Below are 17247 nucleotides of genomic sequence, written 5' to 3' on the forward strand. Positions count from 1 at the left end.
TTTTGCAATACATTTCCAGGCCCAGGGACTCTGTCTTGGCTACAGCTGGATGAAATTTGTGACAAAATTTTATTGTATTGTGTTTGAACAACATGGGCAGAGGGCTTAGTGCTCTAAGAACTCGCTGTTTGTTCTTTTTTGGTTTGGTTTTTTTTTTTAAATATCAAGAAGTGAAGATTTTGTGTAAGTTTTGCTTGAAAATCATTTGTGAGGGCTGTCTGTTGCTGAAATCTATCACTTCCACTTCGATTCTTAAAAAAAAAAAAAAAAAAAAAAGGAAAAAAAAAAGAGGGGAAATATTCATTGTACTACAGAAAGCATTTCCCCATTTCCACTTATTAATGCTTTATTTGCTTCTTTCCTGTGGGAGTAGGTAAATTGTTGGATGCAACACCAGGTAAGCGAGGGACCACAGACAGGGAACGGCATCCCATTTTGATGCAGAGGATCTCAGGTGCATTCGAAAAGCAGTACCCTGTTTTTTGAAACCTTCTCATTGAAGAGCTTTCCAAAACGGCCTTTTTCAGTCCCCCTTGGGAAACATTTCCTGGCAGGAGCCAGGCTTGAGGGGTGGGCATCCACAGCTGAGACACACGTATGGCCTCCCCAGCGAGGCTGCCACCCCCTTCCAGGGGGATCTCATGGCAACAGTGATCGTCCTCACGGGCTGGACCCGTGACTTGTGCTGGCACGGTTTCTGAGAATCCAATCTTGACAAAATTTCCCAAGACCGGCCTTTGAATCCTGCGTTTTTAGCTGGTTATCACCCTGGTATTTTCATGGAAATAAATTGGGTAGAACATGGGAGGCTTTCGCTATATATAGTGTATTTTCCTGCTTGGCTTCTTCCCAGGGGGGACATTGTTCCTGAACTACATGTTGTATTTCAGTAGGGCTGTACGTTGGCAGTTTTTCCCTTTTAGTGCCTTTTTTTTTTTTTTTTTTTTTTTTTTTGTAGCACGTGGACTGCTTGATCTAGAGCAGGCAAATTAACAACCAAGTGTGCTTGGTCCGTGGAGCAGAAGGCAGTTATCATTGTCCTGGGACTTTTGTGGGCGAAGAAGACATGAGGGTCTGGGATAAGACCTGGCAGATCACTGGTGGTCAACCCATGGTGTGCCCTGGGTTTCTAGTTCCCCAGGTTAAATGCAGCTAATGTTACAGATTAGGACAGAATAACCCACTGATCCTGTTTGCCAATGATTGTTAAAATTGCAAGAAAGTCCAAAGTTCAGTCAAAACAAAAATGACAATAAAAATTACTTAGGACAGTTTGCTTTCCACTTGAGTTTTTCGGTTGGTTTTTTTTTTTTAGCCTCACTGAACTCAATTTGAAAACTTACCATCTCTCTGAATTTAACAGAAAAAGAAGATATTTCTTTGGAAAACAACAGATGAAAAAGAATTAGTTTAAACCCAGGGCTCTTTTTAACGGAAGAATTTTGACAAAATTGTCACAGATTTGCAGAAGTGTGTTAGTGGTGTGAAATGACTTTTTTGTGTGAAAGCAAGTTTTCACTGAGAGGTGTTTCCCAGCTCCCCTGTACATGGGGAAGACTTCGAAGGGAGTGAGTTTTGTGAGCTGCAGACTCCTTTCTCTCTTGCCCTGAGCTGCTGCAGCGCGTGGTGTGGAGAGGCAAGTTTGCTTTACTGAGGGGAAGATAGGCCATTCTTCTCTGCAGAGAGGCCAGAGCATCTCCCTTCTTTTATAAGGTCTCTCACAGTTGTTTGTCACTCCGACTTCACATGGGATGCTGCTCAGGGATGCTGGGTCACAAAACAATCCCTCAGGCTGTGTTTGGCGTATGGTGAGAAGTGACTTCTGCTGCTCTCCTTTGGCTTATGCCGACCTCCAGCACAGATGACGCCTGGCCCCACTGCACACCTGACTTCCATGTAACATCTTTCAAGGCTGCGTTTGGATAGCTGCTCCTCCGTGGTGTTAAGTCAGCGGTACGCAGGCCGCCTGGGTGCAGTTGTGTGGCTCAGCGCAGCGTTTAGCCCTGCTCCTCATGCAGTCAGGCATATCTTTGCTATCAGGGTAAAGATTGTTATTGGAATTTGCGGAAGAAATTTGTGATCCATTTGATTCCTTCCACAAAAGGAAATGCTCAAGAACAAATAAAAGCCATGAGAATGTTAAAAAAGTTACAGTAAGGTCCTTTGCTGCAAAGGAAAGGTAGAGACACCTGTAGCCTGTGACAAGAGGTCAGGCTGGGGGGGGAGGGGTTCATCTGCAGGAACTCAACTTAGGGACAGGTACATCAGGTTGTTTTTAAATTTACCTGGGACCCTAACGAGGAATGGGCACGGTGCTGCTGTTCCTGTCCAGACTGATTTTTGTCTCACAGCTTCCCATTCTTGTACCTTATGTAGCTGCGTTTATCGAACGCCATTTCTCCTGGTTTGTTTGAATGTTCTGCCAAATAGAAGGGTAAATAAGACACTGTCCTAAACCTGGAGCTTGGATAGCAAAATAACCCCGCAAATGGGGACTGGTGGAGAAGACCAGCAGCTGGGACAAGTCCGGCAGGAGGGACGGCACAGCCACGGGGTCGTGGTTGCTCTCCCTGTTGGGTGGCAGCCGGTGCTCACCAGGAGCTGTCGCATGGTGGTTGTAGAAGGCATGTTTGATCACCTGCACCCTTGATTACCTGCAGCTGTCATGTGGATACAGCCATTCACCTCCAGGGTCCCAGTGGCTTCTCCCTGTCCCAAATACAGCTGCAAAAACCTGATATGTGACAAAATGCAGTGAAAAGTGTATAAACAGGTCTGCCTTCATGTAGCTGGCTCTGGTTGAGCTATACTGGCTCTGGAGCTTGTGATTCATGTGATTTTCTGAGACTGTGGGGACCGGAGCAACGTGTTGAACTTGGAAGTGACATATAAAACCTCTGTGTTGAGTATTTATTTGAATTTGCATTTCAGTCCAGAAGTACCACCAGCAGCTGGGTAACAAACATGTTCTGTGTTTGACTAGGCTGCTGGTTTCTGCCAGTGTTAAATGCCACACAGTCCTAAGAAGACAAGGCTAAAGGACATGGTTGTTAGTGCTGTCCTACCTGGTGGGATCACAGCTGGATGCTCTGTGCCGTGAACAGTGGTAGTGCAATGACAGTGGTTAGGCTTTGTCCGTGGGAGCTTTCTGTGCCTTGGCTGGACATGGTCTATGTCAAAACTGGCCTTGCTTTGAGCATCTGCCCCATCCTTCTGGCTTTTAGCAGGTGAGGAAGTGTCCCAGCAGCCTCCAGTCCCAAGTCCAGCACCGTTGCACAGAAGCATCTTCTCCCATTTTCCTCAGGGGCACTTCTCTAAAGCCATGGCAGTCTGAAAGACACCGTGAAGTCTCTTTCTTCATTTCTTGGTTCCTGAGGTTTTTCAGCTCATGCTTTTCAGTTTCTGTGCACATCACAAAGGAGACATGCAGGAAGCTTACCTTAAAACCAGTCTGGTAAACATGAGTTGATAACCCCCAGAGGAAATGCTGTAGAATGGACAGTGCAGTGCTGCAGAATGGGGTATCTGCTGTTTGCCTGCAGCGGGGGGGTCAATCCACTACTGTCAGACTCTGTCTGCAGCCCCCCCTGGGGCTCTCCCTGTGGGCAAGGGGCCTCTGCCTCTATCCGACCAGCTCAGGGTGGAGGGCATCTCCTGGGGCTTGCTGCTGTGTTGTAGCAGCAGCAATACAGGGAATTGTTCTCTCTCCTTCTGCATCTCTTACCTTCGGGGGTGACGGAAGGGCCTGACCCCGTTTGGGCTGTGGCCACGTAAAGCATTGTGGCAGTGTGGAGTCCGGTCTGGTGGCGAGAGGTGGGCTAACTCTTGCAGAAGCCCTTGGTTTGGTGTCTTTGTGTCTCAGCCACGCGGGAATTATTGAGGAGGGGGCTTACCATTTCACATGAAGGACGGATGGGTCCCATTGCCACCTTGCGGTGCGGGCAGGCGCTGTGCAAGTGTGTGCAACGCTCTGCACGTGTGCGCGTGCCCCTGGGTAGCTGATGCGTTGCGTTTTCGAATGGGACGAGGGCTGGCTACTAAGCAGTGCTGTCAAGAAGTGTAGCTGATGGACCTTGGGATATCAGCTGGAAATCACGAGGTATTCATGCAGCGTTCTTTCCTCTAGCTTAGTTTCACTTACGGCTGTACCATTTGTCTGCCTGAGTGCTGTGATGGTAGTAGCAGGGCTTGAGACTTTCTCCCCCACTTCTTCATTTCCCCTCCCCTCTCCCATATTTCTTTTCTCTCATTTTCCTTCCTGCCCCCCTTCTCTCTTTCCCTCTTTCTTTTTTTTTTTTTTTTTTTTTTCCTTTTCCCTCAGCAGGGCTGATGGATATGCAGAGTATGTTAAGAAGCAAGCAATACTGTCACCGAGCTGATGGTGCTCAGTGACTCCTCGAGCTCCTGGCTGGTCTGTACTGCAGGAGCTTGACACCCTGACCACTGAGGCATAAAAAACAGAGAATTGGAAGCCTCAGCCTGACAGGCACTGGAGCATCCCCCAGAGAGGGTCCACGATGTGTGTCTGTGTGTGAGTGTGGGGAGGAGGGCAGTGGGGATGGTGGGGGAGGAGAGCAAGGCAGGAGAGGATGAAACAATGAAATGTCAGCCGGTTCCCACCCGCAGCCCTGCCGCAGCACTGATGAGCATTTAGAAAGCGCTGCCGCCTGCTCAGCGGTGTGCACGCTATCGGCATGGGACAGACTGGGACTCTGCAGCCTCAGGGGGATGGGAGAGGGGAGCGGTGGGTGCAAAGAGGAGAGAGGGAGGGTGGCGGGACGGCTGAAAATGGAGGTTGTCCGGATCTAGGGTGGGTATGTGTGCCCTGCCCCAGGGTGCAGCTCTGGCAGGCACACAGCAGCTCGCCATGAGCTTCATTCAAAGCCTGGGGGGTTCCTGATGCACAGAGGAGCTGGGCAGCCTCCTCTGCACACCCTGTGCAAACAGCCCACGGCAGGGGTTGGGAACTGTGCTGTCTGCTCTGTCCCTCTGTCCATGCACTGCACAGCTCCAGGCGAGGATGTGGCAGCGAGACTCGTGGCCATCAGCTTTCGTGTGTCATGTCGGTCAGCCAGTGCAACCGTTTCGTGCAACTAAACCAAGGCTAAATCTCCGTGTTTCTCACTGCCCTGTGGAAAGGGAGAAGTGAAAACAGTGGGGAAGGTGGTGTGCGAGCTGCTCCCCATCAAAGAGGCAGCCACAGGATGAAGGGATTTTTGTGTGGTGCAATGCTGGAAGAAGGACCTGGCCATGAGCCTTCAGGGACTGGGGAAGGTCTTAACCGCTCACCCATGAAGTTACCAGCCACTTTGCTGCCCGCACACTTTGCAGGCTTGGGCGAACACTGTTAGGACAGAGCTGGGTGAGGGACTTACTGGAAGGTGAGGGGCTTTGGGAACAGGGAGGGGAGCAGAGAGGGCTCTGCCTGAGCAGGCAGCCACAAGTGTGGCAGTGAGGAGGCAGAAGAAAGGACCAGAGAGAAGCTGCTGCGTTGTACAGGAGGGAACTTGCTCCCTAGCTGGCGGAGGGTGATGTGGATGCCTTTGCCAGTGGCTCTGGTACCTTGTGTGGCTTCTGACATCTCTTCTGGCTTCTCCGTCTTCACCATGCTTCACTGTAGAAGAGTGAGCACAGTAATGGAGGTAACCTTTGGTTACTCGAGTCATTTATCACCCATAAGGTCAGGGAACAGAGATAAAATGTAGATAGGATGTACTTCACCCACAAGAAAGGTTTGGGAACAGCTTCATTTTCCATGGCTTATGGTTCATTAATACCATTCCTTAGAGGCAGTAATGAAAATCTGCTCTGAGCTTGTGAAGAAATGTGGTCAACACAGCAAGGTGTGCTGAGCGTGGAAGCATTTGCTGCTTCTGGCTTCAGAGCTCATCTTACTGCCCTGTCTGTGAGCACTAAGTCAGGGAGAGAGACAGCTGGTCAAGGCTGGTGGGTTCAGTCCTGTGGGTCTCAAGGGCTAAGGGGTATTAATTACCCCCCTGGAGCGGACCAGTGGTGGGCAGCTCTTGCTGTCAGCATGTTCAGTGTGTTTGCTGGCATCCTTTGGTATAGGCTGAGAGGCAGCTTATTTTTACTGAAGCAGCACGATGTGGAGACTGAGCTACCCTGGGCCCCAGCCTGTTTTTTGACACCGATCTGTGTTACTTCTGTATTGGCAGAAGCTACCTTTGCAGGTGGCCACAGTGGCTGCTAGGAACCGCACAGCCATTGCAGCCCACCGTACAGCCAAGCCAAGAGCTCCCCCTGCCAGGCAGCATGATCCCACCGGTCACTGTAGCATCATCCCCTCTCCCCTGGGGCCAGCATCTCGCCTCAGTGGTCCCAGGGACCCAGACAAGGTCCCCAGGACAGGTCTGTGGACCGTACCGGCTGGCGGTGCTGAGCCCCAGGAGAGCTGCAGATCTGGCATCAAGGGTGTGCTGCTCAGCTGGGGTAGTCAGCCCCCCGAGTATGGGGCAGGGGAGATGCCGGTGCCGAGGACCAGAACAGGCAAATGTCGCAGTGAGCATTTTCTGCTGTGTGGCAGCCCTCTCCTCTTGCCGTAGGAGACCTACTCTTCTCTCCTGCCGTGCTGTGTTGTGCGTGCGTGTATTTCTGTATTGCAGAGGGAGAAGGACAGGAGGAAGAACGAGGAGAGCAGGAAACCGTCATTTGTGGAAAATTTCCTAATAAATCAGCAACAGTGTTGGTATTTGCATGGTGGTGGAACCGCATGCCCTGCCCAGGGTCAGAGCCCCATGGTGCAAGGCCCTGTCCTGAAGAGCTTGCAGATGAAGTATGAAAAAGGAGGTGATGGGAAGAGAGCAAACAGATGGGGAGAGCAGGAGCTTGCGAGGAGATAAACAGCAGCAACTCTTTGAGCCTTTTTTGTGCCTTTGTCTGGAGGGTTTAAAAACCATCTGAAACTTCCACAAGCATCCCTTTTCCTTGGGTTGCAGTGATGGATGGATGTCTGGGACCAAGACCATGTTCTCATGGAGAGCCTGTAAGGGTACCCAGTATCTAGAAGATGAGCTGGTTCATCTTCTCCTGCCAGCAGAGAGGCTGGCTGAGCAGCCCTGTCCTCATATTATGTTTCTTGCCCCGAGTGCTGTAGGGCCAGAGAGGCAAAGTCCAGCCCCGTGGGTGTGTCCCGGAGTCTTCTCCATCCCTCCTCACTGTCTCGCTCCTGCAGCATGGGCTGCCTGAGGAAATCCAACCTGCTCGGCAGGCCTGAGATACAGCACGAAAAGGACATGTAAAAGATGGCTGCCCCTATTTATTTAATAAATTGCCCACCCGTCTTGCCCTTGCTCAAAGAGAGTGGCCATCACTAGAGCACAGCATGCACTGATGAGCCCCTTTCCCCCACAGTGGTAATTGCAGTCTCAGATCAAATAATCTTTCATTTTGTCTCTTTCTCTTTACCTTAGGGAGTGAGTTTTCTGGGAGCCCATACAGCCACCCACAATATTCAACATACAATGACTCCTGGAGGTTTCCCAACCCTGGACTCCTGGGTAAGTTGCTGTCTCCTCTGAACCTTAGGGGCTCGGTGCAAGCCGTGCCTTGTTTGTAACCCACTGGCCATCATCCACTGCTGGGGTGGGCAGGATGCACGTCCTGGTGTGGTCCCGAGTCCCTGTGCTTGGAGGACTGGAGGTCTCTACTGAGGTGCACAGATGCTCTTGGCTTCCTTTGCCAGCACGAAACCCGTGCCCAAACCTCTTGTCTTCCAATTTCTGCCCCATAAAATCCTTCCAGAGACATGATCCCCCTTTTTTTTTTGAGGGTGAGGAATCCTGTTCAGACAAAACTTGGGATGCCAGGTTGCTTACGGTTGAATGCAAGCCCCATTGTTCCCCGTGCTGTTGTTCCTTGCTCATTCAAGCACTTTGCATTTCTCCCTGACCTCACGTTGTGTTTGCTCCCCAGTTGTGTGTTTGCCTGATTCATCCCTCCTCTGCAAGGGACCGCTGTGCCCGCGCAGCCTCACTGATGCCGGCATGGTCCCTACAAGCAGTGGGAGGCAGAAGCCCTGTGGCTCATGCAGGATCATGGCCCTCATGTGAAGGATAAACATAATCCATTTTACACCACTGTCAAAAATCTGGCCCACTTTGACCTTATATACATGTAGCATGCAGTAATTAGAATTTTTCCCTGCATAATTTGCATGGATGAGGTAAGTAAAATACCAATTAATTGTCATCTCTCAACACATGAGTAGCATGCCTTAGAGATTTCCAGATTTATGGATGACAGGGCTGTTATATGTGACCTCCAGCAGCGAAATAATTTTGAATTTTTGTCATACTTTTTTCATCCAGTTTCTTTGTTTTAAGTAATTGAGTCCCCATGTAATTGAGCCACCCAGGCTGTATTCATCATGGTTCTTGTCCTTAAACAAATCCTCAGGGAGCAATACACAGCCTCTGCCTCTCATGCCCTGGTGCTGGTATAATGCTGCTATTTGCCGTGCCACATTTAAGGGTTTGTTAGCGCTTCCATCATAAATCAGCAGACAGATCTCCAGCTAATATGGATGAGCATAGCTGCACAAAGCCAGGGGAGTCCCTGTGCTTAAACCCGCAGTTTCCATGGCCACAGCTGGCAGCGCCTGTGGGATTTTGGCTTAGCCATGTGGGGAGGATGCTTTAGCCAGGGTAAGAGTGTGAGCCATGCTTTACCTTCATTTCTAATTTTGCAGCTCCTTTGGAAGCAGGAGAGCTGCTGTAGCAAAGCTCTGCCTGGACAGGCCTGGGAAGCCAGGTTTTGGGTAGCTTTTCAGATTTTGCTTGCAAACGAGCAAAAAACCAGTCATGATATTAAAAATAAATGAAAACCCAGCCCCAACCCTGCCCTTCCCCATGGAGGAAAGAGCTTTTGGCGAGGCTCCTGGGCCGCACGCCATGCTCCTGCCCTGGGGGTGCACACCTCCACAGGGGAGGACTTGCACACCAGCGCTGCACTGGAGCCAGCCTGGAGCTCCGCGCCGCCCTGCAGGGACAGGCAGTTGCTCTTCGACTCTGGCGGCAGCAGGTTGCACCAAGACCTGCTTGGCTCTTCATTTGAGATGATGGGCATGCTGGCAGAGCTTGCTCTGCAAGGTGCAGGGCAGGGTATGTCCCTGTGGTGGCCTGAAGCCAGCGGAGATGGACAGGTCTGGGTCAGGAGAAGACTTTAAGACAGAGGCTGGTCAGAAGCCAGCCACTTGCTGCCAGGACACCCTTTCCCTGTGCCATTCCCTTTTTTTCCTATTCTTCCTCTTTTTCTCCTTTCCATTTTGAGGGGAAATTGTGTCTCATCTTCGACTGTGTGGGAGGCATGCGGTATGAGCGAAGATGAAGGGTTGGTGTACTGCCTACTGTGGCAAGGCTCACGCCTTGGGCTGGAGAGGATTTCTACAGCAGTATTTACTCAGCAGCATGCTGTGAGCATGTGTTTAAGTGAGGCAAGGACAACAAGATTTGGATGCTACCATTTTCCTTCAGAAACTGCAGCTTTATTGACATTGAAATGTTTCACAATATAATGACAACAATGCTGGCATTTTTTGCTGGCGGGAGTTGTCAAAATCTATACTCTTGGCTTTCTGGGTTTTATCCTTTCTAAATACTTTTTTTTCAATATTTTCAGAGTCTTGTGTTACAGTAGGCACCAACTGGGTCACTGCACAGGTAACATTATATTGCTTTGACTGTACAATGACACACTGATTTGGAGTTACAGGACTGGAAGTTTTGATGCATCAAAAAGAAAAATAAATTGGACTTTTTTGTTCTTCAGCAAGTACTGAGGATGAATTTACCATTCCAGTTCAGCCTGGTCTCAAAACTGGGAGTGATGGAGTTTCCTGAAGGGGTAGTTGTAGAAATGCCTGTTCTGCTCTGTTCCTGTCCTTACTGCAAGAACTGCTGAGCTGGTCAAGAGCTGGTGCAGCCTGTAACTGTACCTCCTTGTGCTGCTCGAATGCACCGTGGCCACCATGTAAGAGCTGGGCAGTGAGGTTTCAGCGAGCTGAACCTTGGGATTCCCTTTCTTTACAAACCTCTCTGTCCATGAAGCACCAAAAGGAAAACGGTGGTCTGTTTGGAAAGGCAGTTATTAGAAGTCAGCATCGTACCACACTGATGCTGCAAAGGTCCATGATTTCCTAGTCCCCATTTCCCCAGATCTTCTTGATTGGGATCGGTTTTCTGTGCCTTTGGCTTTTCTGCCATAATTTTCCTCAGCATGGCTGATGAGATCCTTTTCTCTTACAGTACTGGAGACCTATGATCGGTTTTATAGTTGATCTTTTCATTGATTATTTCCTTGTTTTGCCACGACTGGCAACTATCTTGCTGATCAAGGATGCTGTGTTTTGGTTGGAAACCCACTGAAGCCTTTGCATACCTTTTGCATCTGCTATGGGTATTTGATACTGTCGATGTAAAGACTGCATTCTGATGAAACATCTCGTGGCTGTTACGAGCTTCTTCAAACTTATTTGTTGGAGGAGTTATTGCCAGACAGCTGACTGCTTCATCAGCTCTAGCATTACCTTCGCCCAACCCAATGGTCCACTGATGACTTCTAATATGCATAATACAAAATTCATGTTTTCTCTGTTGAAGGGTACTACGCAGTTGTATAAACATTTCACCAAGATGTTGGTTCTTTGTCTCTCTCCACAAGGCATCTTCAATGTGCTGTACTACACCAACTATGTACAATGAGTCTGATACTATGTTTACAGGTGTATTGTTCCAGCTTCCCAACGCCCAACACACTGCTTTCAGTTCTAAGGTTTGAAGGTTGTCCCATGGTTCACCGGTGATCACTTGTTTCTGCCACTGATAATCGAATTGCCAAACACACGCAGCCTTCTTCATCTTTTGTCCTGCATCTGTAAACACCGTTGGCCCTTCAACTGGTCTTTTTGAGCATAACGGTCTCGCAATCCACTGGTAATGTTCTAACATCTTCCAGAGAGGTCCTTTTGGCCTGTTGTGTACAACACCTGTATAGCCCATCAAGGCTTCCTGTATGGCTGTTGAATGTCTCAGGAGCCACCCATAATCATCACCACGGACTGGAATACTGATATCTGCCAGTTCAGTCCCCTCAATTTCAACAATCCTGTCTCTTCCTTTTCTCACCAAGGCCACTACTGCTTCAGGGCAACTTAAAATGCGATGTCTGGGTTGCAATGGCAAAAACAACCACTCTAAAATGATCGCTGTATTTTCCCCCTTTTTCTTTTGCCATTGCAAAATAAGGGCAAAAGGTGAAGTGGTAACATTGCAAACCAAAAAGGATAACGGATGATTTGCCATTCGACGACCACACCAGCCAGTCTGAATCTTGTGGGACACAACTTCTAGGGCAGCCCGCTTTTCTGGTGAGCAAGTTTGAGGACTGTTGGCTTCGGTGCCATGCAACCAGGATCGGAACGGTTACAAATCATCGTTAGTGAGGCCAACTATATTACGAACCCACTGTAGATCTCCTAAAAGCCTTTGAGCATCATGCAGATTACTTATTTGTGTAGTACGGGTCACCTTCTGTGGTTCGATCTGAGCATCCGAGATGAGCCAGCCTAGATATTTCCATGGGGCCGAACGTTGAACCTTCTCAGGCGCCACCACCAAACCACATGATAGAAGGTGGTTAACAAGCCATTTCAATTGATCATCTGAAAACCCTTGTTCAGAAGCCAATAAAATATCGTCCATATAATGACAGAGCAGGACGTGAGGCCAACGTTGTCGTACTGGAACAAGTGCCCAATCTACAGAAGTCCGACACATCGTAGGAGAGTTCTTCATTCCTTGTGGTAAGACAACCCATTCATACCTTTTGGCTGGAGCGGCACGGTTTATTGATGGCAGAGTGAATGCAAATCTTTGCGTGTTGTCAGGATGTAAGGGAATCGTGAAGAAACAGTCTTTCAGGTTTATCACGACAATTTGCCAATTCTGAGGCATCATCGTAGGAGTTAGAAGACCAGGTTGCAATGCTCCCATTGCTAACATCTGTTCATTAACTTTCCGTAGATCATGTAAGAGTCGCCATTTCCCAGTCTTCTTCGGTATCACAAAATAGGAGTATTCCAAGGACTTGTAGAAGGTCAAATATGACCTACTTTCAGTTGTTCCTGCACCAATTCCTCAGCAATGCGCAGCCGTTCTTCTGTCATTGGCAACTGGTCTACCCAAATTGGCTTTTCCGTTAACCATGTGATCTTCAGTATGGGTGGCTGCCGATCAGTGGCCGTAGCGCAAAATGCTGATCAGTTGTCATAACTAGTCCCAATTGTGACAAAACGTCCCGTCCAATCAACCCAGATAATGTGGGTGGGAGTTGCATTACGTATGGCCGAATTACAATAGCCTGGCCGTCTTCAAACTGCAGTGTAATCAAGTCTTTACTCTGCTTCGGGGCTTTTGCACCTCCTACTCCTACCACTTGGGTGATAGGAGCTTGCAGTTCCCAATTCTGGGGCCATAGATGTTGATTAATGATGGTGACATCTGCCCCGGAGTCTAATAGAGGTTCCAGAGTAATTTGCTTACTGCCTTTCTTCAACTGAATCTTCTGATATGGTCTTTGATTAAAGCCTAATGTGAAACACACCTCAGGTCCGGTAAAGCCAAAATCGTCTTCTCCTCCCATCTTAGATGGCTGGCCTTGTTGTCTGAGTTGCTCATAGGATTGTCAATGCGCAACAAGGCTGATATAAGGAAGTATTTGAGCAATTTTACTTCCTTTTGGAATATTAACCGGTGGTTGTAATGCATAGGCCATAACTTGTGCATGTCCCATAAAATCTGCATCAATTAACCCAGGTAAAACAACTACTCCTTGCCTTCCTGTTGAAGATCTCCCTAATAAAAGTCCTCCAACTGGAGAATTCACGTTAGACAAAGGTCCTTTTACCTCAGTTGGAATTAAAGTCACTTCTTTATTATTCAAAGTTACATCTACTGTGGTTGTCACGTCCACCCCGAGGCTTCCCCGGGTGGGTGGGATGCGCTGGTATAAGAGACCACATTTCTCATCTGCTTTGGTAGGGCCTGTACTTGTGTCTTCGCGTGTAGACCCGACGCGCTGCGCTGCATGTTTCCTGACCTGTTATATCTACAAACAGCAGTAGCATGTGTATCTAAGTTACATTTGTGACACCAAACAGTCTTTGAACAAGTACGCCTCGTGTCCAGATTCACCACATCGATAACAAATACCAAATCCTGATTTACCATTGTTCCCCCTTCGATGTCCACCTATATGATTTGTTAAGGCTGCTGCGATTATATGCCCTTGCTCCCTCAACGCAGCAGTAAAGGCAGCCTCTTGGTTATTTTGTTCAGCTCGAGTAGCTCTAATCAACATTTCATCTATGGGACTTCCTTGGGGTAGTGCTGCTAAGATCTCCCTTGTTCTTGGGTTAGCCCCTTCAAAGGCGAGGGTGCAGAACAAATGTTCCTGCAGGTCCAAAGGTAAATCAGAATTGTCCTTAATGCTGCAGACAAACGGTCTACAAATTGTCCATAGGGCTCCGTTGTCCCCTGATGAACAGTGGTATAGGAAGCAGGTTTCTTCTTGTCTGGCACAGACAAAAGGGCTCAATGTGCTTAAGTCTGAGCAAGTTGATGCATTTGTATAGGATACTGCAATTGAACCTGCGTAGTAAAGTCCCTGCCCAGTTAACATATCTGCCTGTATACCATAAAGCGGATCTCCTATATCTGGATCTTGATGTCTATTTGCTTCCTCTACGGCTAGTCTCTTCCACTCCCTCTCAAACATTAAATATTGAGAAGGAGTCAATAACAGGGAAGCAAGTCCAGCATAATCAGCAGGTGAAAGAACGTCTGCTGTGAAAATAAACTGGATGATCTGTCGTGCAGCCTCTGAACGCGGGCCATGAGTAGTGACCGTTTGCTTTGCTTGTTGCAATATTTTCCAATCATGCAGCTCCCATTGTGCACCAAGGTTATTAACCAGTACTGGACAAGCTAACGAACTGGTCACCTGCCAATCACCCTCCAAAACAGCATCACGAATAACACCAGACCAACGCTGTAGAATTGGATCTTTTCTCGAGTTCAGCATCGGTGGGGTAGTTGGGCTAACTGGAGGAATTACAGGTATTGAAGCAGTAGGCAGGTTCATTTTAACTCGCTTTTCCAGGTTTCTTAATTTATCTATTACCTCCTGTAAGGATTTCTCTGTATTGTTATCACAAGGCTTCTCCCCGCCTTCTTCCTCAAATTCGTCCGATGATGTTTCAGGAAGAGGAGGGTATGTCATCGGACGGCGCTTTTGCCCCCCCTGATGTGACCTAGGAGCTGTCACCACCCTCCGTTTTGGTCTTGCTCCACCCACAGCTCCGATTGGTGCAGCAGGACTCGCTGCCCCGCCCTCCTGGGGGGGCTCGGCAGCCTCTTCCGGGTTCGGCTCAGTTACCGCAGGCTCCCGAGGAGGAACTCCCGGTCTGTGCGCTGTCTTATCTAAAAGCTCCGGCACCGTTGAACACGCAGGGGCGGACATACCCTTCATAGGACGAGTATGCCCAACTCCGAAAAGTGTAGCCAAGAGAGAAGGCTTAGGTGAATCACCCTTCTGCTCCACCGGCTTTTCTACACATCTCTCCCCAGCGCTTCTATGGCCTACTTTTATAAGCCGCTACTTTTTTTTCCACCTTCATAATTTCCAGAGTGTTAACTATCGACTGCCACATAGCTCCTAACACTTTAGCTTCTTTTCCTTCTTTGCCTCCCTCGATCGTAGTATCCCAGAGGCAATTTCCCACTTCTCTCCATTCCGCAATACTAAACAATAACGCGGGCTCGGGGATCTTATTCTTTTTTGTGACCAGCGAACTAAGGTCTCCACTTCTGTCTCTTTAACGCCCTCCCCTCTCCCAAGGAGGATGCCAGTTAACAGTTTAATTGCCGCGTCTAATTCCATCGCGGTCTTCTCAGAGCTCCCCCCTCTCACAGAAAGGATATCAGCAGAGAGCCCTGCCGCACTTGTTGTGGTCTTCCGTAGTGCCCCCCCCCCTCACAGAGAGGAAATCAGAGGGGAGCCCCGCTGCAATTTACGCGGTCTTCCTTAGTGCCTCCCCCCCTCTCATAGAGAGGAACTTAGCGGAAAGCCCTGCTGCGATTTACTCTACGCGGTCTTACCACCAGCGGGGGTGTGATCTGCAGCTTCTACACCGAACTCTGGACTCCGCTTTTCACCTTCCAGGTTCCACCCGCCTCCGACCTCCAGCTCCCTAATCGGACAACTGCCCTTCGGGTCCGATGCACGGAGACTTCCGCATTTAAGCGAACAGCATTTAAGCTAAACCGCATTTAAGCGAATAAATGGTTCCCTGTTCGGGCGCCGGACGAAGAGGGTCCCCCGTGGAGCCTTGGCCAAGTCATGAAAATCACACCAATATGGCTACATGCCGTGCTCACTTTATTAAACAAACAGGTCATATTTATAACTTAAACCGACCCCTCACACAACTTTACACACAGGTGATTGGATAAAAGTCTCTAGGCCACGTGGGGGTCCGTGTTGCTGACTGGTGGGCATGCTGCAGGCGCCTGATCAGAGTGTGCCGCTGAGAGTGTGTTGATTCCGTGGTTCCCAGGGCTTGCTCTGCACCTGGCTTCTTGTTTGTGCATAGCTTGTTTTCTTTCTCACAGTGCTTGTTCCCAGGACAATTTAAAACTGCTCTGCAGCTTCAACTAACAGGCCTGGGTTGTCCAACCTGGACAATGGTAACATATGTCCTCGGTCCTTTAAAAATCCCTCAACAATTATCAGCTGGCCACCCCTGTAGACTTCACACTTCTTTCCTTCCTTAGTAGCACCGGTGTGAACAAGAGCCAGGGGAGCTCTTGGTGGCCTGCTAATTCCCATGATACAGAAAAGCGAGAAATCTGTCACCTCCCTGATAGTATCAGCCCAGCTCCCACTCCGCCAAGTGAGGAAACGGTAAGATTCGGGGTCGTGTACTGCAAGGGCTGCTGAGCCAGATGCAACAGAGGGATGCACAAAAGTAGAACAAGAAGGGAAGAGTGCCTAGGAGCAGGTGCCAGGGGAAGGTGGGAAGCTTTATGGACCATCCGTACCTTCTCCTCATAGATCTTCTTAACTCGAGCCACAGCCTGGGCTAGTTGCTCCTTTTCTCCGGTGAAGACTATCTCCGTCTTGTTGACACTGGGTGGAGGAATGTTGATGCGCGTCCCTGTGTCCTGCATGAGCTCCCTCACCAGCTTGTTGTAAGGGCCAGCAATGAAAGGGTGGTACACTTTCTCCACGTCCAGCCGCTCCACGGCATGCTTATCCTGGAAGAGCCCACAACAGACCTTGGTGGGAGCTGCCCTCTATATTACAGTCTCTGCCAGACACAGCTAAGTTCCCAGGGCTGTCCTGCTTGACACTCTGGCCCAAGCAACCTTCTCAGTTTGCGGCCTTGTAGATCTCCACCTCTTTCAATCTACAAATACGGTTGCTGCTGCTGCTCCTTATTTGCGATATTCACCTCTGTGATCTCCTGCCTTATCTCAGCTGGCACCTAAGACACTTCAACTATCAAATGCTTGTATTGACTTCAGAGATGAACAAAACGCAGCACAAGTGTGGTGATGCAAGAAACACTATGTCTGCGTGGCTGGGTTCGGACAAAATGGCCTTTATTGTTTATACAAATTATTTATATATCTTAGACAGTGCAGGTGTTAGACCCTGATACGTTTTTGTGTCCTTCTTGCTTGCTATTTGCTGTTGCTGTAGGTGCCCGTATGCTGCGGTTCTAAGTTCCGGTTCTTCACACCCTGTTTACATACCTGACAATTTGTGGCTGTCTTAAAGGTACACGGCTAAGTCTTTGAAGTCAACTAACTTGTCTGCAGACCCGCTGCAGACCCCAACAATTCCCCCTTTTTGTTTTTTGAACAGCTAGTACCAGGTTTGTCATGTTCTGCAGGGCCCTTGCAAACATGACGGCAACCAAGGCAATAGCAAACAAACAATACTGCCAATTGAGTGAATGGATGCCAAAAAGGCTGACATTTTCTCAGATTTTGTTAACATGTTGCTGCAATGGGTCGCCTAAAATCCATGCAGCACATACCATCAAAATCCTCACAGCCATGTCCTTGAGCCAACAGCAAAAAAACAATAGTTGCTCTGTTTTGTATATAGTGGTGGCAAATTTGACTCACATTCTTAAGTGCCTAACAAGCAAGGTGATTTAACTTT

At 48.8% G+C, this 17247-nt stretch overlaps 1 protein-coding gene across 5 annotated transcripts in view; it reads left to right on the top strand.

The window, feature by feature from the left end:
• PAX5 (paired box 5) overlaps positions 1-17247 on the top strand; it is a 151214-nt gene that overhangs the window by 117102 nt on the left and 16865 nt on the right. For 4 of the 5 annotated variants that reach the window (XM_055700252.1, XM_055700255.1, XM_055700251.1 and 1 more), the window contains one exon: positions 7431-7517. In XM_055700252.1, coding sequence (XP_055556227.1) covers positions 7431-7517 — 87 coding nt within the window. Of the gene's footprint in view, positions 1-7430; positions 7518-9636; positions 11819-17247 lie in introns of all 5 variants that reach the window. The other variant, XM_055700253.1, reaches the window with a different exon arrangement.

Source organism: Falco cherrug, assembly GCF_023634085.1.
Source record: "Falco cherrug isolate bFalChe1 chromosome W unlocalized genomic scaffold, bFalChe1.pri SUPER_W_unloc_1, whole genome shotgun sequence".
NCBI classification, from domain to species: Eukaryota; Metazoa; Chordata; class Aves; order Falconiformes; family Falconidae; genus Falco; species Falco cherrug.